This window comes from Cottoperca gobio, chromosome 17, assembly GCF_900634415.1.
Source record: "Cottoperca gobio chromosome 17, fCotGob3.1, whole genome shotgun sequence".
NCBI lineage: Eukaryota > Metazoa > Chordata > Actinopteri > Perciformes > Bovichtidae > Cottoperca > Cottoperca gobio.
In genome coordinates this window covers 4,788,784-4,815,696 of record NC_041371.1, presented here as the reverse complement: position 1 = coordinate 4,815,696, position 26,913 = coordinate 4,788,784, and the positions used below count along the sequence as shown (strand labels likewise).

The following is a 26,913-nucleotide window of genomic DNA, read 5'->3' as shown; positions in this document are numbered from 1 at the left end:
CCCTCCATCACCTACCCCCACCTCCCCGGGAGTTGCAATCAAAACGCCTCAAATCCTCCTGCACTCAGTGCGGAGCTCGATCAATGCACTCTGACTAATGCTTATTATTCTTTCCAATTTTCTTGTTTCTGGAGATGCACTCTTTATTCTCGAGCTATTTTGTGGAACTAAGGATGGATGCTATGGATTTTCCAGACGAACTCGAGTGTTTTTCTTTTTAAATCCAGTCTGCAATAAAACGGGACTCTCCTCCACCTTCCCAACACAATCCTCCACCAAAGTTTGTTTTTTAAGTCCTGTTTGGCCGATAGAGATAACGTTCACCTCGGATTAATGATTTTATTTTCAAATGGAGAGCCCAGTCAGGCACGGCACACTGATGAATCACATACTTAAGAGGATTAATCTACAAGTGGTAACACACAAGGCAGTGAAAGATTTGTAATTGACGATGCCGTGCACAAATGTCATGCTCTTTGCCTCTAATCTTCTCAAATACACTTTAACACCACCCACTTCCATGTTGCAGCAATGTTTGATGCATCGTTCTGGCACAGTCTGTGACTTAATACCATGTACTTCATGCTAAAGCTCCTGACGGCACCATGAGTAAATAAGTGCAGGATTTACATGCTTAAAATATTGTATGTATTTAGGTTATTTGCACATGCATAAAAAAGTTAGAACATTGTGCAGGCGCTTATGAAGATACCGCCTCCTATTAAATCACAATAGTCATACTCAAAAATATTATATATATAATAATAATAATTATTATTATTATTTTTTATATACGGTATATATAATTATTATTATTATCATACTCAAAAAAATTATGAATATAATTATATATATATATATATATATATATATATATATATATATATATATATATATATATTTATTATTATTATTATTATTTTAAATGTGCAGTTTACCTAGAATTTCATGTTTACAAGTTGAGATTTATTAAAATCTTTGTTATTATCCTAATAAATGTTTTTCAAATGTTTAATTTTTTACATATTTTTGTTTATTTAATGTTTTGTTTTTCTTCAGTGGGTGCTTGTATTGGGAAAAGGAGCCCCCACCTGCGGCTGTTTTAAGTTCTACATTTCTGACACTGCATTTCTGACACTGCTTGTGTTACGTCTGCTTCCCCCAGTTCAAAGTTTGTCCCAAGAGTCAGTGTGTGTCCACACCGGGCCACCGTACTGACCTTTTCCTGAGAGACCCAGGAAGTGCCCTCATCACCGATTTCTTTGGTAGCGTGCGCAAAGTCGAGCTAACCATGGAAACCATCAACTTGACGGAACCCATCGAGCAGGCGGAGCAGAAGTAAGCCGAGTTATTTGTTATTTCACTCCACTTTAATAAACCATGTTTATAGTATGAATAGCAGCTTTTGAGACTTTGACAGACTTTCTTCTCCAGGGTCTTTGACGCCTCACTTAAGGTGGACTAATAAAAGCAGATCGACCTCTTTATTTAAAAGTAAAGTGATTTCTTTCTTTAGGAGGATTAAGGACGATTGAATGGCTTTGGGCCAAATTCGTTTTAGGTTTCCCAACTTGCTAGACTTCGATTTCTATTTAAAGCATCTCTTATAAGCGATATTGATTTCTCTACTAATGATGTGTTGAGGGAGAGTCAACCTCTCAGTGGATGTTGCTATGACTACCCTATAGGTGATTTAACACCTGATTTCTAAGGCTGACCGACGACATGAATGCTCGAGGTTAACACGGCTTATGTTCATGGTGTTTATAACCAGCACTTTAGCAGTGAAGATCATAACTGGACCTACTCTTCAGGCTATACTTCTGATGATGAGTGACATGGAGTGAGCAGCCGTGCTTCTGATGCATCATGTGTGGCGCCACCCGGTGACGAACCGGACAAAATGCATCCAATTCACTACCTTCTCTCGTGGCATCAGGTCGACGCCTGCTGTGATGAATACATTTAGCCACTAGATGTCTGTAGAGAGCTGTCAAAAGTCTTGCTCAGGATCCTCTGGTGACATATTGTTTGCTTTCTCATATTAGTTCCCAGACACTATTAACCCCATTATAACAATATCACCTGGAGTTTTAGGAAACGCACAGCTCACACACACCAAACTGCAGTCTTTCATACGTTGACTCATTAGGCTGCGGGTGAGGAATAGATTGCAGTGCTGTACAAACACGTGTGATGGAAATGAAAAGTTGATCACACTCTCCTCACTTCTATTAATTCCATTTAAGATGGAAGTTAATTGAACCACTGGGAGGTGAAATCGTGAAATAATCTAATGTGGTTGGCTGCTAATTAGTAATTAGAGGTAATTGCCACAACGATTTTAGTCATCAGCTGTTCTGGCCTTAGGCTAGTTAGTCATTGCACTCTACTTCCCCTATTACTTTATTATTGATTAGAGCAAACACTTTAGGTGTGCTGATCTCACATTCAACAAAGAAACACAGCAGCAGCGTTATCGAGCGCGTTGTTGCCCTAATTCAGTCCTAGAGAGACGTTTTATCTCTAATTCTGATGTAAGAAGCAGCAATCTCCTGATTCATGAGATGTTTAATGCAGCCGACTTTACTCATGCAGCAAAGTCTTTCCACCTTTTTAAGAATGATGGAGAACATTATTGTGAAAGTTCAGCGATATAACGACACTTTCTGTCATCGTGTTTGTCACGTTACAGCGTGTGTGTGGTTAGCATTAAGTGCTGGGTGAGATTAATATTACACCAGGAGGTGGGTGATGGAGTATTTGCTGACAGATTAGGAGGGAGGTTTGGTATACAGGGAGGGGAAAAAACATGAATTTCATCACCAGTATGTTTATTAAATCATTTATTTTAATGTTATCGTGTATTGGAACGACAATGCAAGAGTTTTCAAGGTGACTATGTTAATATGTCCAGTTTAATACACATAAAAAGGCAGATTAGCCGTCGCAGAATCATTTATAAAATGAAGTTAAAGAAGCTCATTTAAAAATGATACGAGTTCTGCATGTTGTTGTCAACACGCAGCCATCTACCAGGTTGGAAACAATCTTAACTTCGTGCAGTTGTTACACAGAAATGAAAGCGTGTGCTGAGCTGAGGACATTTAGTATCAAGAAAATCCAGCTTCATGCTCGAAAACGCAGAAATACAAGCGTCTCTCTGGAATTACATTTTGGTAAAAGAGAAGATAGAGAAGAAGAGAAGGTAGTTGGGTTATTAATGGAGTATTGATTGAAACATCAGGTGTTAATTGATTAACTAACCCACAGCTTATCTTTCCCACATGTAAAAACAAACTGAATATCTTTTGGGTTTTACAAGCAATTTAAATCTGTCACCTGAGGCTCTAAATATAATGTGCATTTATACATTTCACAATCAGTTAATTGGGAAAATAATTAGCAGATTATCAGCTTTGAAAATAACCACGAGTTGCAGTCATCATCCCGCCTCCTTTAGAAGAAATTTGGTCAGGAGTTTGGTTAAAGGCTTTTTTTGCAACACATCTGGATCATGGCAAAAAAAGCAATCACGAAGATCGATCGTTACGAGACCTCTGTCCGGACACGACTGGGCAAATTAAATAATAGCGTTTTATAAGAGCTGGAAACGGGCTGTAGTGAGCTCTGTGTCTCCCAGAGAGAACATCACAGATGTCCTCTGAAACAAGCCGTTATTAAATATAGTGCTGCTCGTCAGCTCATCCGGCCACTCCAACAAGTGGAGCAGGATCTTTAGAGAAGATGGGGACGTGTGTGTGTGTGTGTGTGTGTGTGTGTGTGTGTGTGTTCAAGTGTGCTACTTCTTCTCTTGCTTGCTCGTCCCTCTCTTATTCTCTCTCTCGTCCTCCCACACGTTTCTAAATGGCAGTTTTTCCCCTCAGAACAAGCTCTTCCATTAAGTGAATTGCTCTTGATGCAGAGGACATTTTAATGGACCCCCTCAATCCTTTTCATTATACATGGCCTTAACAGTGTAATGACATTGTGTGGTTGCACTCCTCAAGTCATAGCTGCTTGTTGACCAACGCGTGTCATCGCGTGGTTCACCAAGCTCCAAGGAAAACGCCAATTATCAAATTAAAAGCTGAATTCATATCTCATTTCAGTTATTAAGTACATTTAATTTCATTTGTGACCTGCAGCGCTGGAGAGACTCTACAAAAAGTGCTTTGGGCACCAGAAGAGCAGATGTTAAGAGGAAATGTGTGTGACTTAAAGAAGGATGCTGCAGCTGTAGGAGGGGAGGGGCGGTCGCATCCATTAGAATCAGCTAAGTGGATTGAAAAATCCTCTCTGAAAATATCTCTTTTATATGGAAAATAAAGTGGAAAGTGGTCTGAATTGAATTAGAGTCCATCTCCTTGTGCTAAGTGAAAAGGGGGGAAATGGCAGTGAGACTCTCGTGACATTTTTCCAGTGGCAGAAAGCGCTCGGAGCACACGAGGGGGGGCTCAGCAGGAGGTCGCCTCTCTGCCTGCCAGCCCTGACAGCTTTCTTCTGTCTCTGATTCCTGTCTGTCAGAGCAACTTCTGCCCTCCTGCACAGACGTGGTGAGAAAAGACAAAAAGGGAGTTGAATAGAAAAAGTATAACGACGGGAACATAAAGAAGGAAGGTCGAGAGCCAAAAAAGTCCGAAATAATTTGAGCAACGGTAACTCGGAGGGAGGAAAGAGGAGAGCGAGGAGAAAGAGGAGAACGGGTTGCTTCACACAGCAAGAGGTGGCTCACCGGAGGACGCAGCCCACTTTGTCAGCAGCTGTCTGACCTGAACTTTCTTTGATTGGACAAAGACAGCCACTCAGTGACACCTCCACTCGACTGTGACCTTTAGCTGAGACTCTTCATCCTGACTCATGACTGTGATGTTGCAGACGACGAGTCTCTCAACAGAGATACAAACGGGCAAACAGCCCTGTCGAAAGTGCGTTCTGGTGGATCCAAAGCATTGTAATGGCTTTTTACAGGTGTCTGAACTATTAGGTGTAATGTCATTTCAACAGTTTTTGATTCTTCGCTTTTGTGTTGTTTTTTTGTAAGTGGACACAGTTTCAGATAAAATACAGCCAGTACAACACGACGACGAGCATGGTAAAAGAAACAAAGTCAAAAGAAATTATCTTGTCTGCCCATTCAACAGTGACAGTAATTGAGCCTGACACAGCTGGCACTGTCGTGTGAAGCAAAATAAAACGGGAGTAAATTGTGTATTTGCTTGAGAAACTATTCTCAGAATGTGGATTTGGTGCTTTAGTGAGTATTTGCAGCAGCATGATGGTTTATGTGGCGTTGACTCGAGACAAACTACAGTGCCTGTGTGGCTCATTAATGCTTTTTTAATAGCTTTTATTTTGACAACAATTGAAGCAGAAAGGCTCTGGATAACCAGTTCTGTGTCTCAAAGGTCACGGGTTATACACATCTTGTCTCACAGTAACGTATGTGTATGCAGGGACCTTTCTCAGTGTCCTTGAGCAGGAGACTGAACTTACGATACATCGTGAGTCTGACGAGTCAAGAGATGAGCGCCGCGACTACAGATCATAACCGTGTCGACGTGTTCATTACAAACACCAGATGTTGGTCGTACACACTGACTCGCGTACTTAGTATTGTCTGAGGAACAAGTTTGAAACGCGATGCAATCCAGAGAAGAATATTAAATTCTCTGTTTACTGCATGCTTTGAGTTCTTACTGACCTTCCTTTAGAAGCTGTTTTACATCTTTGTTCTTGGGAGTTCTAGAAATGAATCCCTCGTCTTCTCTTCTGTTCGTTTGTGTCATGCTTTTGGGAGCTTTCTGAATTTTGTTGCTAAAAAAATCCCCAAAAAAGGGAAAAACAAAGCCTTTCCCACCGTCTTTTGTAGATTGAGGTAACGTTTAGTGCCTCGCTGCTCATGCCACACTAAAAGCTGAATTAAATTTTCAATTGTATTTCTTAAAACTGGCAAAGAGCTACCAAGGTGACGCACCGACAGTCCAGCCGGAGGTTTGTAAAGTCGTAACGCATGAGACACTGCAGATGTGATGTTTGCTGTGTAGCAACAACAAACATTCGCTGTATTTGGTTGTTTACCTGCTCAACTTTCATTGATGTTCACTCGGTTTTTTGTTAAAAAGAAACACTAACCCTGCACTGTGTGTGTGGGTGGGTGGGTGGTGGGGGGGGGCAGTTTGGAGCTCTTCCAACATCTCTAAAATCGTTACAGTAAAAATGTTGAGTCTGTCGCTCAAGTTTGAATTGACCTGTAATATCACTTTGAAATTGTGTTTCCCGTTTGTTTTTTCTCCACTTGTCGTCTGCAGTGATGCACACGGGTTAAGACACAATATGTAACGATGGTTTTCACTTTCTATAGCTCCACAAGATGAATATTTCTATTTATCAAGATGAAAAATTAGGTTTCACTTGCATCAATTTGCACTGCATGTCAGCGACTCGGCTCTGAAATGGTCTGTCAATCACACACACACACACACACACACAGGTAAATGTGTGTTTTGTCTTCCAGGCCTGTAAATACAGAGCTGCAGAAAGAGAAGTACTCGTATGTGGACCAGCTGCCAGTGTCTGAGATCATCCACCAGGTAAGAGACAGAATGCAAAATGTATAACATTTCTAAAACTTAGCTGGGAATGTTTTGGATGTTGGGGCATAACCACAGTCATTGAATCAGAGGTCTAGAGGTGCACAGGGAGTAACATAAAAAGGTAATGTAAATAAGAAAGGTATTCGTATTTGTCCAACCACTTTCTTTTCTTTGCTCGACATAGTTAGTATGAAGGGATTGAAAGTCACAACGATGTACAATCACAACAGCCACAAGTCGACTACGGAGCGCACCAAGTTCCCTGCAGCACAGATATCGAAGCCAAGCAATGTGCAGCCAATGATGGCCAAGCGGAGCGTGACATCAAAAATAATACGAGTGGGCCGAATTGATTTCATTACAGGTCATTACAGGGACAGTCCCCCTGGAGCAACTCAGGGTAAATTACCTTGCTCAGGTATTGGTTTTGAACTCACGACCTTCTGGTTTGAAAGGCGTACCACTTGGCTATCACCACCCTTTTGTGTAACACATTTTCACTAAGCAACTAAATATTTGTAATCTGACACGGCGAAGAAAAATTGTGTGTTGCCAAATTGTCGGCAGCCAATTTTTTGACGGCCTGACATTGTTAGTGTGTGAGTGTGTGTGTGTGTGTGTGTGTGTGTGTGTGTGTGTGTGTGTGTGTGTGTGTGTGTGTGTGTGTGTGTGTGTGTGTGTGTGTGTGTGTGTGTGTGTGTGTGTGTGTGTGTGTGTGTGTGTGTGTGTGTGTGTGTGTGTGTGTGTGTGTGTGTCTTGACCCCTGCCAAACCCCTGAGAGTGACTCAACGACCCCCTGGGGTTCGATCGAACCCCGTTTAAGAACCACTGCGTTAAAGTGTAAAAAGGTAACTTCATTTATTCCAAAAACAGGTTTCAAACAAAAACATGTAACACAGAAGCAACTCAGCGTCAGGGTCTCAGAGGCCAAAATAACAAAAACCCACACCATCTGGAAATGAACGTTCACTAACCTGTCAAATGAAAATCACAATACTAAGCTCCCTACCTCACAGTAGTGATGGCAGTGTGATACTGAAGCTTCGATACGTGCTTCAAACTCTGGACTACAATTCCGTGGAACCACCGCTTCGAAGCTTGCTTCAAATCACGTGTCATATGACGTCCGAAGCAGTAACTGCTTCATTTCCTGAATGAATCACCGGACTGGTTCGCGGTCCAATCAGGTGATTCGCTGCCACTGCCTCGTCTCGATTCTGACAGGTTGAGACGGTTTTGAATTTGAGCGCCTCAACACTTTATACCCGCTCTAAACAAAGCACAATGTGTGGGTTGTTGTTGCTGTTGAGTTGTTGGTATTGCGTTTGTATTTGATCATTATGGAGCCGGCCAACTAGCGAAACAATTGTTATGCACCCCAGCATCATCTGGTCCTCGTGTGCAAGTAAAGAAACCAGATCTAAATCTGTTGAAAGAATAATGTACATCCCTCAATTAAAGTCTTGCCGCAGCAGCACGGGGTTCGAATCCGACCAGTGGCCATCTGTTGCGTTTCATTTCCCTTATCTCTATCCAATCTTAAACTGTACTATCATTTAAAGCCTAATAAGCCCACATTTCCCCCCCAGCAATCTCTTCTCAATAACACATACACACAATCATCAATCTTTATCTTTAAATAGAACATGATATTCAGTCTTAGATGTGTGCGTCAAAGAATTTAAGGCAAAGATACTTTAAATCCGCTGCAGCCTTGCACGTCGCCAGAAGAGGTCACTGTACCTGAAGCTTCAAGTAATGAACCCATTTCCGAAACAATTGGCTGAAGTGCTTCACAAAAGCTTCATTTGCCCATCACTACCTCGCAGTAAACGGGAGCAAAATGGGGGACAAAGGAAAAAGGCAGAGAACTCCTTCCAGCTTCTTTAACGCTACAACTAGTAAACAATGAACCACACAGTCCTAGAGAACGAGCGAGGCCGACAGCAAGGCAGGGAAATCAAAAGAGAGCGATCACCGGCTCCAGGAAGGTTATATGGCCCCACTGATCACTAATGGAGCTCAGGTGCGGGCAGAGGCGTGGCCAACCTGAAACACAGGAGAAAAGAAACTCACAGCTCTCTCGCAAGAGGCTGGGGAGGCAGTGGAACGTAACAGTGCCCTCTTCCCTCCTTTATTTCCAACCAGTCGCAGAATCGTAATGGGTAAGATGATCAGTCTGATCCTCGACTACTTCGAGAACTGCCACAAATCTGAGCCCATTTATCTTCATCAAATGAGACTCCCCAAATCTCTTTTCCCAAACACTCTTCAAACACATTTCCCCCGTAGGGCAATTCCATTTTACAATATTGCGATACCTGATGTCCAATCGCCTTCAAGATGTTTTGATCCCAACATTTTAAAACATTTTATTTGTGACTTTGTTTTTCCATGTTTGGCGTCTTGTTACGTCCTTTTTTTGCCATTTTATTTGTGCACCTGCGTTGTTGTTATTCGAGGTGTGTCCGCACATTTGGACACCGAGCAGAAAGTTTTGGGCAACATCCACAAACAAATGTCTTTTGTGTTGTTTCCATGGTGACGGCTCTTAAGTGTGAAATGCAAGTGCCTCCGAGTGAAGGGGGCCCCCGTGAAATCCAGCAGAATGGATCGGTAGGATTGTGGCGAGGAATTGTGCATTCACCTCATTCCCAAATGGATTGCACTTTTCAGTCGAGCCGACCTTCACAAATGAACACCTATTCCTCCTCATTCCACCTTTTGAACGTGTGCTCTGCATTCAAAGCAGGCGGTCTCGGGTCCTCTGTATCCCTGTTGTAAGATCTTCCATTAACAGCCTTTTAAAAATACTATTTCTATACTTCCCCTTCAACTTGTGCTTCAGAAAAGTAACACAGTCACATTAATCTTTGCCACAGGCAAGAGCAGAAATTAGTGGAGCTTACATTTGGGGTTCAGCTGCCTCTGTGAAGCCCTTACTTAAAAACATTAACATGACCATCTACACGGTTTTATTCAATGCTGCATCCTTTCAATAAGAGACGGAGAGACGGAAGAGTTATTTTAACTCGTCATTCTTTCAGCTGTATTGGATTACTCTGACGGCTTCAACAAGTCGCATTGAAAGCAACACACAGTAGGTAGGATGTGTGGTTTTATGTTATTATACACATTGTTTCCAGACCCTGCTCATGTACACAGGGTACCAAACCAAAATATAATCCTCAACCAAATGACAAAAATAGAAATCGACCAACATCTCATCCCTCTTGTATTCACTGCCCTCGTGTTGGATTCGTTAAAGATGCTCTAAATAATATATATTTTTAAACATATATTTATAAACTCACATTTTCAGTGCCTATACATACGTATGTATGTACGTACATGCATACATACATACATATACATACATACATATACATACATACATACATACATACATACATACATACATACATGCTTATACAATCATGCATACATCCATATACATGCATACATACATACATACATACATACAATCATACAATCATACATACAATCATACAATCATACATACATACATACATACATACATACATACATACATACATACATACATACATACATACATACAATCATACAATCATACATACAATCATACAATACATACATACATACATACATACATACATACATACATACATACATACATACATACATACATACAAACAATATAGTCCATTTTTCTGGTCTGCCTCGGTCAGAAAACATGGGATTCAACAAGCCAATCAGATTTGGCTCCCCTTCCTATGTCACATGCAGGCTCATTAAAATTCACCGCTCTTCATCTGAGTAACTACCTTTGCGAAGGTGCAAGCCAATCGGAGCAGAGTGGACTTTTTCCGAAGAAAACAGGCGTAAAAACAGAGGGGGAATACAGGTACATAGGTGTATTCAGACACAGTATGAGAGGAATAATGTGTCTTTTGAGCATTAAAGCATGTCTTAGTTCAAAACCCCAAATCCATATATGAGCCTGAAAATGAGTATAATATGTCCCCTTTAACAATGGATCATGTGACTACCTGTAAAAACAAGTACTGATGAATTCACAGCGAACTCTCTCCAACAGTTCCCAAAGGAGGTTTGTGTTTTAGTGTCTTTCAGCTTATTGTTTTGGTTTTCCGACCAGCTGTATGTGTTGATTCTCTCAGCTGTTAAACCCACTGTACACTTACCTGCCCTTCAAATCCACTCGTACCAAATAATAATTCAATGTTTTACTGTTTCAAGCCAATTAAAAAAAGGAACATTTGGACTCCAGAACTGTTCGCTGTGTTCCATCAGAGAGTTTCTGTCTATATTCAAGCTAAATGGGAATCTACCGCTGTCCCAGGTCGTACAGTTTGAACACCTCGTCATTTAAAATAAAGCGATCGACTGTTTTTTCAATAGTTACATACATAGTTAGTGTGGAACCACCAGCATGCCGTCTAAACCACATTGGATGCCATCTTGCAATGTATGTTCTTGCAATGTCATTGCTGAGGAAGAATGTGACTATTCAGTCATGGAACAATGGTCGCCACTTCCCTAAGAAGAGATATAAGGGCACAGTGGCTGTTTGATTAGTAAGCAGAGACGGAGGCATCACATTATGAAGTGATGTTCGTCTCCACTTTGTAGACGGATACTAAACTATTGGTGTTGATGCGAAAGGTCGGATCCAGCTCGATTGAATACATTTGAAACATCCTCACTTCAGCTGCTGTTAATATTGCTGGAGAACATTGAAAGTCCTTTAAGGATTCTCAGTCAGTTGACCCGGAGAAATGAAGCTGACCACATGCTGTAGCCCTGTCAGACTCTTATTGGGAAGCAGGAGGGGTCTCCACACCCAGCGGGAAATTGATCGCTGAGGAATGCCTCCGAAGCCTGGCAAATACGGCTGATTTCAGATCTGCTGCTCTCAAAAGAGTAAACTTTGTCTGTTATTTCTTTCTATACACAGAAGCAGTCACACTATGAAAGGCTTGCACACTCGCACACAAACACACCCCATTAAGTCTCCACCGTCTGTTACTTGGCTTCATATCTTGGCTCACATTCTTATTTGTCTCTTCATCTTTATACATTTTCTTTTCTGCCTCCCTCCCTCTCCTCTTTTTAAATGCATCCACACGAACAACGCACAAACACCCTCATCGACCCGACGACCCCTGTCAGGGATTTCGATTATCAGCTAGCACTCCTGCTGGGTTTAGGATGGGTGTCCTGGCACACTGATTCATCTCTCTCCCCCTCAACAAAATCCATCTGCACTGCAGCAGAATGACCAATGTCCATAAAGCCTATTGACGGCGCTCCTCTTTTTGATTAGCTGTCATATTGTGCGCAGCGGTCTCTGAGATATCTTTGTTTTCGAGACGCTGAGCAGCGTCTCAGAGACACTCTTCTGAACTACATGTGATTGAATCTCATAAGATTTGATGTCTAATTTGATTCCCAAGTGGCCTGATTTCAGTTGTACCTCCAACAAAAACAAATCTTCTCGCTGTGTTTATCTTCTGAGAAAACCATTCGCCAGCAGACCGGGCGACGACTTGCAAATGGAAAAGTCACCGCAGTGACTGACGGAGGATATAGAAGCCTGTGCTGTATGGCGTCTGTGTACAAACCTTCCCTCATTGTGTCATCGTTGGCAGTTGTCTCGCTCGTGGTGCCGGGGTGAGTCCCCTCTCCCTGCCACCTTCTCTTCCCAACCTCACACATCTCATCACGTTGCCAACGCCTAATCACAATATGTTCAGCTCTGGAAATAACTAGAAGAGCTTCTGTGTATTCTACTTTTCTTTGTTCACGCCTCACTGCTGTGAGTTCTGGTCTCTGCCGTCAAATTGGTACTTGTTCTTTTGCCAGCTTGACGCCACACCATATGGCTTCGGAGAATTGAAAGTGGAAACACTGAGAATGAATGCTTTGCCTCCCTTCAATCCCTCGCCAAATCCCCCTTCCCTCACTGGAGCCTGCAACATTGACACTTTTCAAAAGTGGATGTTGGGATTGTGTGGATCGCAGGTCAAACCCACTCTGACGAGCTTTTCTTCTGAATTAGCTTTGCTGTGTTGCGTGTGCTCAATAATAGAAAATAATATAGTCTAGGAAAGCAAAGCATGCATTATGAGAGAATAATACACCTGGTGCTTTGTCTCTTACAGTGGAGCGTCCTGGCAGCGCACAATGGCTCCTGTTCTGTCATCAACATAAATTTGCTGCAGTTTTGACCTTGGAGTGCGAGTGTTTGGCAGGGCGTTTCAGACCTCCCTCAACGACCATTAGCATCCTGCATGGCCGTGTTAATTAGCTCCAATCAATCAGATGGGTAGCCGTTAATTGATTTTACATGTGAATTGAATACGCAACACAAAGCGCGTGTAATGGAGGCACGCTGCGCCAAGTCCTCGTCAGTGAGATGTGCATGGCTCCGTCAGTGAAGGTCAGCGAACACTCGCCTCTTCTCCTCGCTCTCATTTCTGTGCTTAATATTTTTCCCTCCGCCTCCCTTATGTCTGTTTCTTAAGGCGCTGCATTCTTTTGATTGTGTGGTAGCGAGAGACTCATACAGAGCAGACTTGTTTCCGTTCCATGGTCTTTGATTTAAAACTAGTTTATTATCAATTAGTCATTGAAGTAATTAGTTGACCGACAGAAAAAGAGCAATTCTGATAACAGATAATCCGTTAAAGGCATTTATCGAGCACAAACATGTTCTCTTTACATCTTTACAAATGTTATTTGCTGCTTTTCAGTATTTCTTTTTAAATTGTAAATTGAATGTGTGAGTTTTGGGCTGCAGGTCAGACAAAAAAAATAATTTCAAAGATTCACCTTGGACGATGGAAATGTTTCACAAATTCTTTCTTTCACATTTCACACCAGAGCTTGACGGATATGTAGCCTTGTAGGTCGCAGAAGAGAAAGTGTATCTGTGTATATTGATGACAAGTCTTTTAATAACATCATTTAAGGCAGGGGTCTCAAACTCAATTTACCTGGGGGCCGCTGGAGGTAGATTCTGGGTGAGGCGTGGGCCACATCAAATATTCCACAAAAAAAGGGTTTCTATTATTCCAAAAAAAGTACAACTGATCCAATCTTCTCAATCTTTAATAATAACAGTTCAGAACATGAACGGTTCTTCAGAACATATCCTTCTCTAACCTACTCCTGGCAGCGCTTCCTCTTACACAGCATATATATATATATATATATATATATATATATATATATATATATATTATATATATATAATATATAATATATGTGTGTATATATAATATATGTGTATATATATAATATATATATATATATATATATATATATTATATATATATATATATATAATATATAATATATGTGTGTATATATAATATATGTGTATATATATAATATATATATATAATATATGTGTATATATATATAATATATGTGTATATATATATGATATATGTGTATATATATATATAATATATGTGTACTATATATGTTAGTGTATATTATATAATATATATGTGTGTATATATATATATATATATATATATATGTGTGTTGTATATATATATATATTATAATATTATATATATTATAATATATCTATATCTATTATGTATATGTATGTATGTATGTCATTATACTATCATATATGTATATATAGATCTATGTCCATTATGGTGTGTGGAGTATATATATAATATAATTCTTCTTATCAATATATATAATATATATATATATATAATAGAGAGAATAGAGAGCGATATATATATATAGAGAGATAGATATTAATATATATAGCTCACATATATGTGTTATATATATATGTATATCTATATCACATATATGTGTGTGTATATATATATTATATATATATATATTATATAGATATATACACATATAGTGTGTATATATTTATATATATATATAATTTCTTTTTATATATATATAGATATACACACCAAAACAATTGATCAATTAATCCAAAAGAAAACATTTCAGTCATTTGATTAGTTGATTGATTGTACTTGTTGAAACTGCAGTTCTCCCCCGCGGTCCTTTCTGCTGCTTCTTCTCTTCTTATCTCTCGCTCTTGACATATGCTCCTCTCTCTGCCGGCGGTGCTGACGTGGCTTCCTGTCACAGTCGATTCATCTCCCTTTGCGCTTCCTTATCCAAGAGGCTTGCACTTACTCACGCACAGTCACAGTCACGCACACGTCTGCCTACAATTGTCACGGAGGTCAACTGCCCCCGATGGCCACGCGCTCCCAGTCGTCTCTCATGAACGTCCCCGGCCGGGCTCTGCCTCGTCCTCCAGATGTTTAACCCTCAGCTCCTCTTCTCGTCTTCCCGCCGGCCACTTTGTCACCGAGGCTGAAGATAAAAGTGTCTCCACTCAGATTTAGTTTTGCTACACAAATCTGATGAATGTAGAACAGAAAAACAACGTGTCGATGTCTCAGCGGGACAGATCACTGATTATAATATGGATTATGGCAGCTTTATGTATCTAAATGAGCAACAATCACATTTAAAGTCGGAAAGCGACGAAGGTCTACCCTCTAAACATTGATGATTCAGAGCAAATAAAGTTCTATCGTTCTCACATTACAAAGGCATTAAAGTGTTAGTCATGAAGGTAGGCGCATGAAGGCCGCTCTGAGGTGTGTGTACGGCGGCTGCTCTGCGGACGCCATAAAGTCGCTATTTCTCATAATTGTAAATGTGTTAGAGCTGCACTTTTTACTTTTCAGGCTAAAATGCTTTTCTCTGTACTTAAATCTCTTTAAACTGAATATCTTTGGGCTTTTGGAGCGACAAAAACAAGACACTTAAAGACATCTGGACATTTTTACAGACCAAACGATTAATCAAGAAACTAATCGGCAGATTAATCGTTGACTTTAAGAATGGTTAGTTGCAGCCCGATGTGGTGAATTAAAGAAACCTCAGTGATGATGAGTAGTTGTAGATCGATGAGTCGACGCAGTTAACACTCAGAAACTCTGCTGATCTGATCTGTGCGCAGTCGGTTTGGTTAATTGATCAGATTTGAAACCTCGTGAAATAACCACTGGCACTATTTTACTCATGTTATCGTCCATCATTCATCGTAAGAAGTTAAATGTGGAAAAGATAATTCAGGGTCTTTTTAACGAAGGCCTATTTTTTTTTCTTTAGCACCCACGTCTGCTGTTCTGACGTCAGACAAACGAGACACTGAAAATATCCCTTTATAGTTTGAGCTTCATTGTCTCTGCCGCTCACTGCGAGTCTGTAGAAGCACTGAGTGCTTTCCCCCACATAACCTGCAGCCTGGTTTCTGTCAGACACTATCGACTCGGTGTGGTGTTCCTGTGACCATCTGGAGGAGCTCTTTGCACTGGATCTCCAACACTGTGCCTAGTCTGGAGCTCAAACCCCTCACTGTCTCTGCATGGCAGTGGAGCTCTAGTGATTTCCCTCGATTGAGCTGTTAAATAAATGTAGAGTTTGACGTAATCCAATTTTACTGCCGTCCTCGGTCTTTCTTTCTATGTTAGAAATTGGTAAGCGGTGTTACGTTCACCTGCAGCTTGTGTTGGGAGACTTGAGAGGACCATGCCCTGCACACACACACACACACACACACACACACATTTCCTGTAATTCCCTTTCCGCCTCACTTACCCGGAGCCGGGAAAGTGATACAAAATTAGAATATTTTTCACCAGCCAAAGTCGTTAATATGCATTATTCTAAGAAACATATAATGATGCCCGCTCTGAATGCTATTGCATGAATAGAATCGGGTGTTATTTAAGACTCGCTGTATTATGCAGTGGGACGAGTTGGTCATCGCCGCGTCTCCAGAAGCTAACGAGATAATAATGCTTAGTGCAGCAGGAGCGTTACAGACGGCCATTAAGAGGCCTGTTGAAGACGGAGACATTGTTTATGCTTTAAATTGATTAGCTCATAGTCAGCAGGGAGAGCGTTTGAGGAACAGGAAACTAAATGTTACAGTCTCGGACGCATATTAGTGCTTAGTCATGTCAGACGCTTCACGTATTTAACACGCTACAGTTCCAGTCCCTTCACAAGTCCAGTGTGTGTGTGCGTGTGTGTGTGTGTGTGTGTGTGTGTGTGTGTGTGTTTGTGTGTGTGTGTGTGTGTCCACTTCAGAGTAAATGTACACTAGAGCTCAGCCAAACCAGAGAGACGTGGATCTCTCTGGAAGTATTTGTGCAGCTTTACTGAACTGTGTGTACAGTTAGTGACTCGTGCTGTGTGTTCGTCGTCTTCTTGGCCGAGTCTTGAGGTTTTTGGCGTCGGTGACACCTTCTCTCTGACTGGTGATTTCTTGAATCGCTGGATAATGGCAGCCTGTATGTTGAGGGATAACAGAAATCTCTTAAGTGCGTCCTCGCAGCCTCTCTATAGCTTTGTCGCCAGTGGAAGAGTTAGGAAGATTCTTTTAGAGGTTAAATCTCATCTCTCCGCAGAATATTGCAACTGCATTAGCATATAAATGTGCTCCTTGTGAGATGCATGTTTAATACGGAGATTTAAAAGTATAATCATACACAAAGTGATGATGTGGCAGTGAATGGGACAAACACAAGACAGGGGAGGTGTACTGATGAGCTTTACCACCCGCTCATTGTGTGAACCTTTTGTGTGTGTGTGTGTGTGTGTGAGACAGCAGATAGTGTACATAAAGTGTGTGAAGAGATAAAGCGAGTGTGTATGTGATTCTGCGTCTGTGTGAATGACAGAACAATCAGCGGTGGCCTTAACGGGAGGAATATACACACAACTGCTAACCTGCAATCTCCCCCCTCTCTCTCTCTCTCTCCGCTGTCCCCCCCATCATCCTCGCCTCACCACCCCCCCCCCCCCCCCGTTCTCCCCTCAGAAACCAAAGCAGAGAGACTGGCATCCTCCCGATGGCTTCATCCTGGGCCTGTGGACTCTGATCCTCCTGGTGTTTTTCAGGACTTACGGTATGAAGCACCTCAAACACATCTTCTGAGGCGCCGGCGCCGCTGGATGTCTGTGGACACGAAGCTGCAGATCAGGAGCTTTTACTGAAGGGATATTAGAGCAAAGGTGCGGGTTGTGACTGGCTTATCTTCCTGAAAATGAAAAGGAGATGTTTGGCACCACAACGGCGTGGCTCGGAAACTGTGTGACGCAATTGATGCCTTTTTTTTTTTCCTTCTTCTTTTGGATGATTGCTCTCTACTGTCTAATGTGGTGGTGTTGTTGTTGTTGTTGTTGTTGTTCCAGATGCGAAAAGGGACAAATATTTGAAAGTCATGCATCGTATATGCAAAGCCTCATCTCTGCATAGGCAATACCACGAGCTGTACCGCCATTTTATTTTGATGTTTGATGTGTTCTTGACATCTCCACTTATATTTATTTATTTTTGTGTCAAAGGTTCTGTTCTATCAAGCTTTTCTATAATTGCGTTGATTTGCTTTTAAAACATAATGCACTGAGTTTGAAGAGCGTGCATATTTCTGCAGTAGCAATTTTTTTTTTTGTTTAAGTGCTACTCTGTCAGAAAAAGGAAAGTGTGGGACGAGGGCAGGTTTGATTGGCTGCGAGTGGGCTGTGAAGAGATTACTATTTAATGTCTCTCTTGTCCATATACATTACACCCCTTGACTGTCATATCACGCTTGTGAAGGATAACAATCGCACGTAATCCCATCTCGCATGATGGACCCATCCTCTTTCCTATTCACCAAATTGCCCTCCCTGTGGAAACATCCATTAGCTCCCCAGCCGTGTACTCCGCTGATTGTATTCTGGGTGATGGACAGCTATTTCCCCGGCCATTCCACGTCTCGCACTACAGCAGCGATAAGTGAGTGATAACCTCGTAAGCTGCCGGCCGTCCCAAATGAATCTCCTCTGTGCTGTTTACCTCCCTCTTTCCCCCCCCTTCTCCCTTCCTCTGCATTAGTAACCGCTCTGCATTAGGCTCATTGTTGGGGAGGGGGGGGGGGGGAGTGACTGATGCTCAAAGCATATGGATTGAACCTGCTGTATTTTATCTTTGCTCCTTGGCGCGAGGTCCCGCCCATCGGGTGCCCACTGCCACTCTCCTGCGCGGCTGAAGTGGAAAACAAATGGAGTCTGAAATGAAACCATATTTATCGGAGGGCAGCTGCTGCGTCAAACCACCAAGTACCTTTTTCTCATTCATTTATGCAAGGCTCATTTCTTCTTCCTGGTTTATTATTTCCTGTAATCTCATTCCTCCCGGTCCCGTCTCAGAGAGAGCCAGCTCATGTTGATGCCCTGAATAAAGATGAAACCTTGAATCACTTTAATGTATTTACGCGTTTGTTTGTTTTCCTTAATTACGTCATCACTTTGTAAGAAACACAAGATCTGACGGCAGAGCGTATATAGCAAAGACATCCTTGAAATCGGTGGCGCTTGAGAGACTTAAACACCTGCTTATAACAATCCAGAGAGAACATTTAGTTTTCTTTCTGTTCCAGTTTTGTATTTCAAAAGACAGCCGTTGTATCCGAGCATCTATATACAACCGGTGAGTAGCAGGCTGGCAGTACGAATTAAAGCCGACCTATCTCAGATGGGTTTGTTTGTTCTTAAACCCACTTCAAAATTGACTCCGTCTCCTCTGCGCCGCTCGTTCGCACATCAGCATTCACAGATGGAATTGAATATACTAGCCTTTCTGGTGATGTACTCCCCCGTCTCCCCTGTCACTATAGTTTCCCTATGCTAATAAAGATCTTGTCTGTTTTCCTTCACACCTGACTTGGTGGGGAGAAAACCCAGTGACAGGACAATATTAGAGCAGAGGCAGTGAGGTTTCAGACTGACGAGTCGGGCAGGATGCTCTGAATATGTCACACAGGTTGTTCAAACAGCAGCATCGCTATTCACCAGTGAGCACGCGCACGCACACACACACACACACACACACACTTGTTGTCTTTAGAAGTTGACATCGACTTTAGTCCCATGTGGTAGCCTGCTAAATTTAATGATTCACCCACAAACGCGCACACGCATGCTGTGTGGAGACGTGTGCGCCTGACAGGTTGTCCAATTTACATGGAAACACTTGGCTGTCAGTGAGCCTTTGAAATGTCAATCATTCCCAGGAATGATGATAGTAATTTTAGCAGTCACACATTTTCATTCTCATCAGCAACAATAGCGGCGGCATAAATCATCCTCAGTGGCTCTTGTTTACTGTACATTTATTTTATTTAAATGTGACTTTTCCTAAAACTTTGAGCAAGAACACAAAAATAAAGAAGCAGAGAGTCACATTTCAGTGACTGCTGCTGAGACAGAACGCCCTGTAATGAATACTGCATCGTTTGAATGTTTTATTTATGCAAAGTCGCTTTTACACAAAGTATAAACTGAGAAAGCAAAGAGTCAAACAATGTGCATTCTAAACGTACAGTAGAAGAAGTCCATTACAGCTGAGCTCCATCTCCTGAGGAGGATTGTTCAATGCGACTGAAAGCTCCAGAACAGCTTGCGGTGAGATAAATGTATCGACTCTTAACGTCCTGTTAACTGAGGAAACTCCAGCTGCTGTTGAAGACTGAGCCGTGGTTGAAAGCTCCAGAAAAAGCTAGTAAGTGGATCTTGACTTTGATTTAATTTTTTTGGGGGGAAAACTACCATCTTAAAAGGTCACGGATGAACGTTCACACTCATTTCCCAATTTGTTCAGTTGCTTATTAGTTTTTAGGCATTAATTTAGGGAGTAGAATTCTGCACCATTTAGTTATCAAATGATAAGAATTGTTACATTTGTGTAAAGTTAGTATCAAACGAGTCGCTGGCCGCAGCTTTTCTGGTTAAACATTTAGCTTTTGCATGTTTTGTTATTGAAAACTGCCTATTTTGAGGTTTTTACACTGTTGGTTGGACAAAACGAGACGTTTTAAATAATAAAACATAACATTTTCGGTGGTATTAAAAGGGTCTTGCAGAAAGCATGTTTATAGACCAAACTATCAATTAACCAAAACATTTGTTAGCTGCAGCCCTATAATCATGATAACTTAGTACTTGTGTATATTAGACCTTCTGCTAAATACTTGTCTTCCCTTCATCATCACGACCTTGATCTACAGGCTTCACCTTCACTTTGTGTGGCAGTGTTTTCAAATACAAGAGAAAAATGCTCCAACACTCATGAAGTCAGATCTATTTGTAGCTCGTGGGAACAATGGGCTTGTAACGCTGCCTGTCTGTCATTATTATTTCAGTGTGACACAGCCTGATGTCACAAGCAGTCAGGAAGACAGAGAGTGAAAAGTAAAAACTGCAGCTGCTGTCAGTGGAGGGTGAAGGTGAGTCACTGGCCTCCCATCCTACATGTTTCATTTTCATGTCTGGGGGTGGGGGTGGGGGGGGGGGGAGGTAGCATTCAAAGCTTATTCCTCACGTTTGTACCATGTTGTTATTGTTACACACAGAAACTGCAGTAACGTTGATAAAAAGTATTTTATTAAGTGGAATGATTCATGTCCAACATGTGCAAAAATAAAAACCGATTAACATCAAAGCTGAAATTAGTCAAACAGAAATTAATTGGAAACAATTAAGTTTAAAAAGAACATTTGACATTGTGAGAAACGCACTTTCTTGCTGTGAGTTGCATGTTCACATTGATACCACTGTCATGTGTGTACAGGAAATATGTGGCTGGAGTCAGCAGCTGGTTAGCTTAGCTTAGCATAACTCACATCCTTTAAGTAAAAGTCTAATTACCAACTAAAAATACTCCATTACAAGTTAAAATCCTAAATTCCAGATGTTGCTTAAGTACAATTATACAAGTATTAAAAGCTAAATGTACTTAAAGTATCAAAAGTAAACGTTCTCATTCTGCAGAGGCTCCCTTCAAGACGTTAGGATAATACATTACATTTTTATCACTACCAACTTCATGTAACAGCTTTATAAGGTTCTAGTTCGTCAATGTGGAGCCGAAGTGTCAAATAGAATAAGTGGAGTATTAACTACAATAGAATCAGAACATGGAAATACTCAAGTAAAGTACAAGTCTGTCAAAATTGTACCAGCAAAATCCACCTACCAGCACCTTTTTAAAGCTTTAATTAGTTTGTTTTATCCTCACGGAAACTAGTGTCTGTGTAAAAACGACAATTTGATCATCATTATGTTGTATTTCTTCGTAAGTGCCAGAAACCTCCTGGAGTTGTGAAACTGTTAGGCAGTAAAACAGTAAATTGTCCATTTTTGCATTTAAATTTCCACTTTATGCTAGGCTACGCTAACCAGCTGCTGGCTTCAGAGATGCATCAAACTTTTCCCCTAAATCTCTGCATGTGGGAGTAATCATGTTACTTCAAGTTATTCATGAAGCAAATATTCCTCCGGTGTCACCTTGTCAAATGTGAGGATTTGCTGCGTTTCCCTGTTTTAGATCACTGCCAGTACCTTCAGGCTTCGGGAACTTGTGACTATTCTTTGACATTTTATAGACCAAACAATTAATCTAAAATGAAAATAGCCGGTAGTTACAGCCTCAAAAGACGCACTGTGACTGTGCTTATCACTCTGCTAATGCAGAACGTTGTGCACAGCCGAGTGTGTGGAAAACAAACGCACATCTTGGCGTTTGCTTCAGCAGCAGGACTACAGCTGCAGTAGCACCGCTCCTGTAATCACGTCAAGCACCTACGGTATGTATCTGACCCGCAGCATTCCTCCTCTCATTACTTACATTACAGAGATGAGGGCAAAATCAATAAGGGCTTAGCACCGGGATGTACCATTAAGATAACCACACGTCTCATCACTTTCTCCAGACGCCCGATTCTTATTCATGGAGGAGAAAGTGTAGGATAGAGGATGGTCTACTCTACAGGCAGCATGTACTCCATCAAATGAGAGGAGAGTGCACATAAAACACAACGGAGAAGAGGAGAAGTCCGACACATCACATACTCATCAGTTTAACAAAAAAAAACCTTAATTCTCCTGCGAGGCGATTCCGGCAGCCGATGAAGACTGTAGAGTAGGATGGATGGCGCCGCTGCATCCCTGCTCTCGTTTTAATCTCCCACTTGTCTTGTGTGACACGGCCGTGCATTTACATGGAGATCCGGCGTGTAGCTGTATAAATTGCGCTATTAAGTGGTGACAGAAGCTGACACAGCCTTATGATACATACGTACAAGGCCGGGGAGGCACACACACACACACAAAACTTCCCATTTAATAGTACACACTTGTCACTCAGCCAAGAAGTGCTGCATTGCAAAGTTTGACTTGGGTGACACTTGTGAGCTTACAATGCACACGTCTGAAAGCTTTTGTTGCACGACGCAGGGGTCGAAAGAATCTCCTTCTTCAATCTTTGAACACAGCAGAAGAATATGAATCGTAACAGTGATGTTTTCACACTAACTACACTAAAGTATTCACCTTACACTCCGGCACTACATTGTTCAATTACGGACATTGTGATGGTATTTTTCTCTCGCAGTGAGTCCTGCAAATATCCTCCATCCAGCAGAGGCTTTGTGGAGAGCCCTTAGGTAAACATACAGCGCATACACACTCCCACACACACTTACAGAGACGACCAGGATCCGCAGTAAGACACTGCATGCATGCATTGAGAGTTGTTGATGATGTTGCCTCCTTGTATAAACTCACTTTACAAGGTTGTTAAAGGTCCAGCTCAATGCAAACATTCCCCATCTGTAGTCTTTCTTAGATGAATCTCTGTGGGCATGTTTTTCACCACAGTTACAGGTCACGTCTTCTGGAGGACAAGGGCCGCCGCTGTGACCGTCCCCTCCAGCGTACAGTTGGTTGGGAGAGGCGGGGGGCTCCAGTCCGGCTGGTAGAAGTGGATGTCAAAAGTCCGAGCCCAGTTAGCGAAGACCCGCTTCTCTGTGATGAAGCGGTGGTGGCTGCCCCGCCGGCCGCGCTCATGAGAAATGTACATGGCGCACTCATCTGGACCACGTGGCTCGTAGTAGTGGTAAGGGACGGAGTGGTGCTGAGGCTCCCTGCAGTGGTACAGAGGAGAGAGAGTTGACATGAGTTTCATGTGACGAGAGAGAGGTAGGAGAGAGAGAGAGAGAGCGAGAGAGGTAGATAGGAGAGAGAGAGGTAGGTAGGAGAGAGCGCGAGAGAGGTAAGAGAGAGAGAGAGAGAGCAAGAGAGGTAGGAGAGCGCGAGAGAGGTAGGCGAGAGAGAGAGAGAGGTAGGAGAGCGCGAGAGAGGTAGGAGAGAGAGAGAGAGAAAGGTAGGTGAATATCGAGAGAGGTATGAGAGAGAGAGAGAGAGAAGAGGAGAGGTCAGAGAGAGTAGAGAGCGAGAGAGAAGAGAGAGGTAGAGAGCGCGAGAGAGAGATAGGTAGGAGAGATCGCAGCGTAAGAGGAGAGAGTAGAAGGAGAAGAGCGAGAGAGGTAGGAGAGAGCGAGAGAGCGTATGAGAGAGAGAGAGAGCGCTAGCAGGTAGGAGAGACGCGAGCGGTAGGAAGAGAGAGAGAGCGAGAGAGGTATGAGAGATAGCGGAGAGTAGGAGAGAGAGAGAGAGCGAAGAGGGTATAGAGAGAGCGAAGAGGTAGGAGAGAGAGAGAGAATCGAGCTAGGTATTAGAAGAGAGCGAGAGAGGTAGGAGAGAGGAGAGAGCGAGAGAGGTAGGAGAGAGAGCGAGAGGCGGTAGAGCGCGAGAGAGAGAGAGGTAGAGAGAGCGCGTAGAGAGGTATGAGAGAAGTCGCCGCGAGAGAGTAGGAGAGAGAGAGAGCGAGAGAGGTAGGAGAGAGCGAGAGAGCGAGAAGGGTAGGAGGAAGAGAGCGAGAAGAGTCGGAGAACTAGAGATAGAAGCGAGAGAGGTATGAGAGAGAGAGAGAGGCGAGGCGGTAGGAGAGCGAGAGAGGTAGAGAGAGAGAGAAGGGCTAGAGATGTAGGAGAAAGAGACGAGAAGGTAGAGAGAGATCGATATAGCAGACAGACACAGACAGAGAGGTGAGAGCGGTAGGAGATAGAGAACGAGAGAGGTAGGAGAGAGGTAAAGAGAGAGAGCGAGAGAGGTAGTATAGGATAGAGCAAGATGAGTTAGGAAGAGAGCGAGAGAGAGAGAGAGGTAGGTATAGGAGAGCGCGAGAGAGGTAGGTAGGAGAGAGAGCCAGAGAGGTAGGAGAGCGCGAGAGAGGTAGAGAGAGAGAGAGAGGTAGAGAGGGTTAGAGAGAGAAGAGTTATAGGTTCTAGAGAAGAGAGAGATTTAGATGAGGTAGAGAGAGCGAGATAGGGAGAGAATATAGAAAGATTCCGAGAGAGGGATAGAGAGAGAGATAGACGGTAGGTAGGAGAGAGAGATCGAAGGTAAGAGAATAGCAATAGAGAGATATAGCGAGAGATTTAGAGAGCGAGAAGGTAGTTTATGAGAGAGAGGAAGAGGCGAGAGAGGTAGGAGAGAGAGAGAGAGAGAAGAGAGGTAGGTAGGATCGGTTGTAGTAGATCCTCGCGAGCTAGAGATAGGTAGGTACGTAAGAGAGCGAGAGATGGTAGAGGAGAGAGAGAGAGCGAGAGAGGTAGGTAGGAGAGAGAGCACGTCGAGATGAGGTAGGAGGTGTGATAGAACTATAGATTAGGAGAGGAGAAAAACGAGAGATGTAAGGAAGAGAGAGGTAGGTGCGAGAGAGGTAGGAGAGAGAGAGAGAGAGCGAGAGAGGTCGAGCAAGGTAGAGAGAGAGGTAGAGAGAGAGCGAGAGAGGTAGGAGAGAGAGCGAGAGAGAAAGGTAGGAGAGAGAGAGCGAGAGAGGTAGGAAGGTAGGAGAGAGAGAGAACGAGAGAGGTAGGAGAGCTTGCTAGATGTAATTAGAGATAGCGAGAGAGAGATAGGGTAGGAAGTAGGATGAGATATAGAAGAGAGATTCTAGGAGAGCGCGATATATCAGGTTTTATGATAGAGATAGCGATAAGTTTAGGAGAGAGGTAGGAGAGAGAGAGCGAGAGAGGTAGGAGCGAGAGTAAGAGCGGTAGGTAGGAGAGAGAGAGTAAGAGCGGTAGGTAGGAGAGAGAGCGAGAGAGGTAGGAGAGAGAGAGAGAGCGAGAGAGGTAGAGAGAGAGCGAGAGGTAGGTAGGAGAGAGAGCGAGAGAGAGAGGTAGGAGAGCGCGAGAGAGGTAGGAGAGAGAGAGAGGTAGAGAGCGAGAGAGGTAGGAGAGAGAGAGAGAGCGAGAGAGGTAGGAGAGAGAGAGAGCAAGAGAGGTAAGAGAGAGAGCAGAGAGAGTAGTAGGATAGAGAGTATATGGTTAGGATAGAGCCAGAGAGGTAGGAGAGAGGCGAAGATAGGGTAGAGAGATAGCCAGAGAGTGTAATGATAGCTCGAGATAGGTCGCTCGCGGGTCGCTCTTCTCTCTGTCTCTTTCGCTCTCTCTAGGCTCGTACGAGCGATATCGCCCGTTCGAGTAGAGTAGAGAGAGCGAACCGAGCGAGAGTCGCTTATCTGTTCCTCTCGATCTTGAGTTTAGGATCTGAGGAACAATATCATACTCTCTATAGATAGTTCATTTCCTTTATAGAGATACTATCGATTATTACGATCCTCCTCTCTCCTTTTCCTTTCTCTCTCTCCTCTCGTTCGTCTCTCGCTCTCTACTGTTCTCCTACTTTCCATCTCTCTCTTTCCTCTGTTCGCTCTTCTCTCTCTCACTCTTTCTTCTCTTCGCGCGCGCGAGAGGTCGGGTCGGCGCGAGCGCGCGAGCGCCGAAGCGGTCGGAGAGAAGAGCTCGAGCGGTAGCGTAAGCAAGAGAGAGCTAGAGTAGCGAGAGCGGTAGTAGGCCGGAAGAGCAAGCGGAGGTAGGAGAGCGAGCGAGAGCGGTCAGGTAGAGAGCTAGCCGCTCTAGCGAGAGAGCCGTGAGGTAGGGTATCGAGACGCTATAGAGATTGTAGGAAGAGATATTCGGAGAGGTAGCGAGATAGCTGAGAAGAGGTATGGTCGGTAACGGTATGTTATTATAGAGGCTAGAGTGAGTAGGTATTATAGAGAGCGCTCTAGAGGTAGTCATAGAGAGCTATATAGGAGAGAGTAGAGATATATCTCTAGATTTTTAAGAGAGCGAGAGAGAGCGATAGAGAACAGAGAGGTAGGAAAGAGAGAGAGGTAGGTGGATAGAGAGTTATTAAGATAGACGAGAGAGAGAGCGAGAAGCAGAGTCGAGCTCTGAGAGAGCGAGACGTGTATATAGAGAGCGAGAGAGGTAGGTAGAGAGCGGATAGAAAAAGGTGAGACTATGGTACCGCGCGCGCGCGCGCGTTCGGCTCGCGCTCGCTCCCC

At 42.8% G+C, this 26,913-nt stretch overlaps 2 protein-coding genes across 2 annotated transcripts in view; one reads left to right on the top strand and one right to left on the bottom strand.

Moving 5' to 3' along the window:
* Positions 1-18,918, top strand: part of pigk (phosphatidylinositol glycan anchor biosynthesis, class K) — a 26,656-nt gene extending 7,738 nt beyond the window's left edge. The window contains exons 9-11 of the mRNA XM_029452927.1: positions 1,166-1,338; positions 6,518-6,593; positions 17,494-18,918. Of these exons, the coding sequence (XP_029308787.1) occupies positions 1,166-1,338; positions 6,518-6,593; positions 17,494-17,610 (366 nt within the window). The 3' untranslated portion in view covers positions 17,611-18,918. The remainder of the gene's footprint in view (positions 1-1,165; positions 1,339-6,517; positions 6,594-17,493) is intronic.
* Positions 18,919-21,076: 2,158 nt separating this feature from the next.
* The window catches only part of st6galnac5a (ST6 (alpha-N-acetyl-neuraminyl-2,3-beta-galactosyl-1,3)-N-acetylgalactosaminide alpha-2,6-sialyltransferase 5a), a 44,653-nt gene continuing 38,816 nt past the window's right edge, over positions 21,077-26,913 (bottom strand). The window contains exon 5 of the mRNA XM_029452928.1: positions 21,077-23,638. Within this exon, the coding sequence (XP_029308788.1) occupies positions 23,380-23,638 (259 nt within the window). The 3' untranslated portion in view covers positions 21,077-23,379. The remainder of the gene's footprint in view (positions 23,639-26,913) is intronic.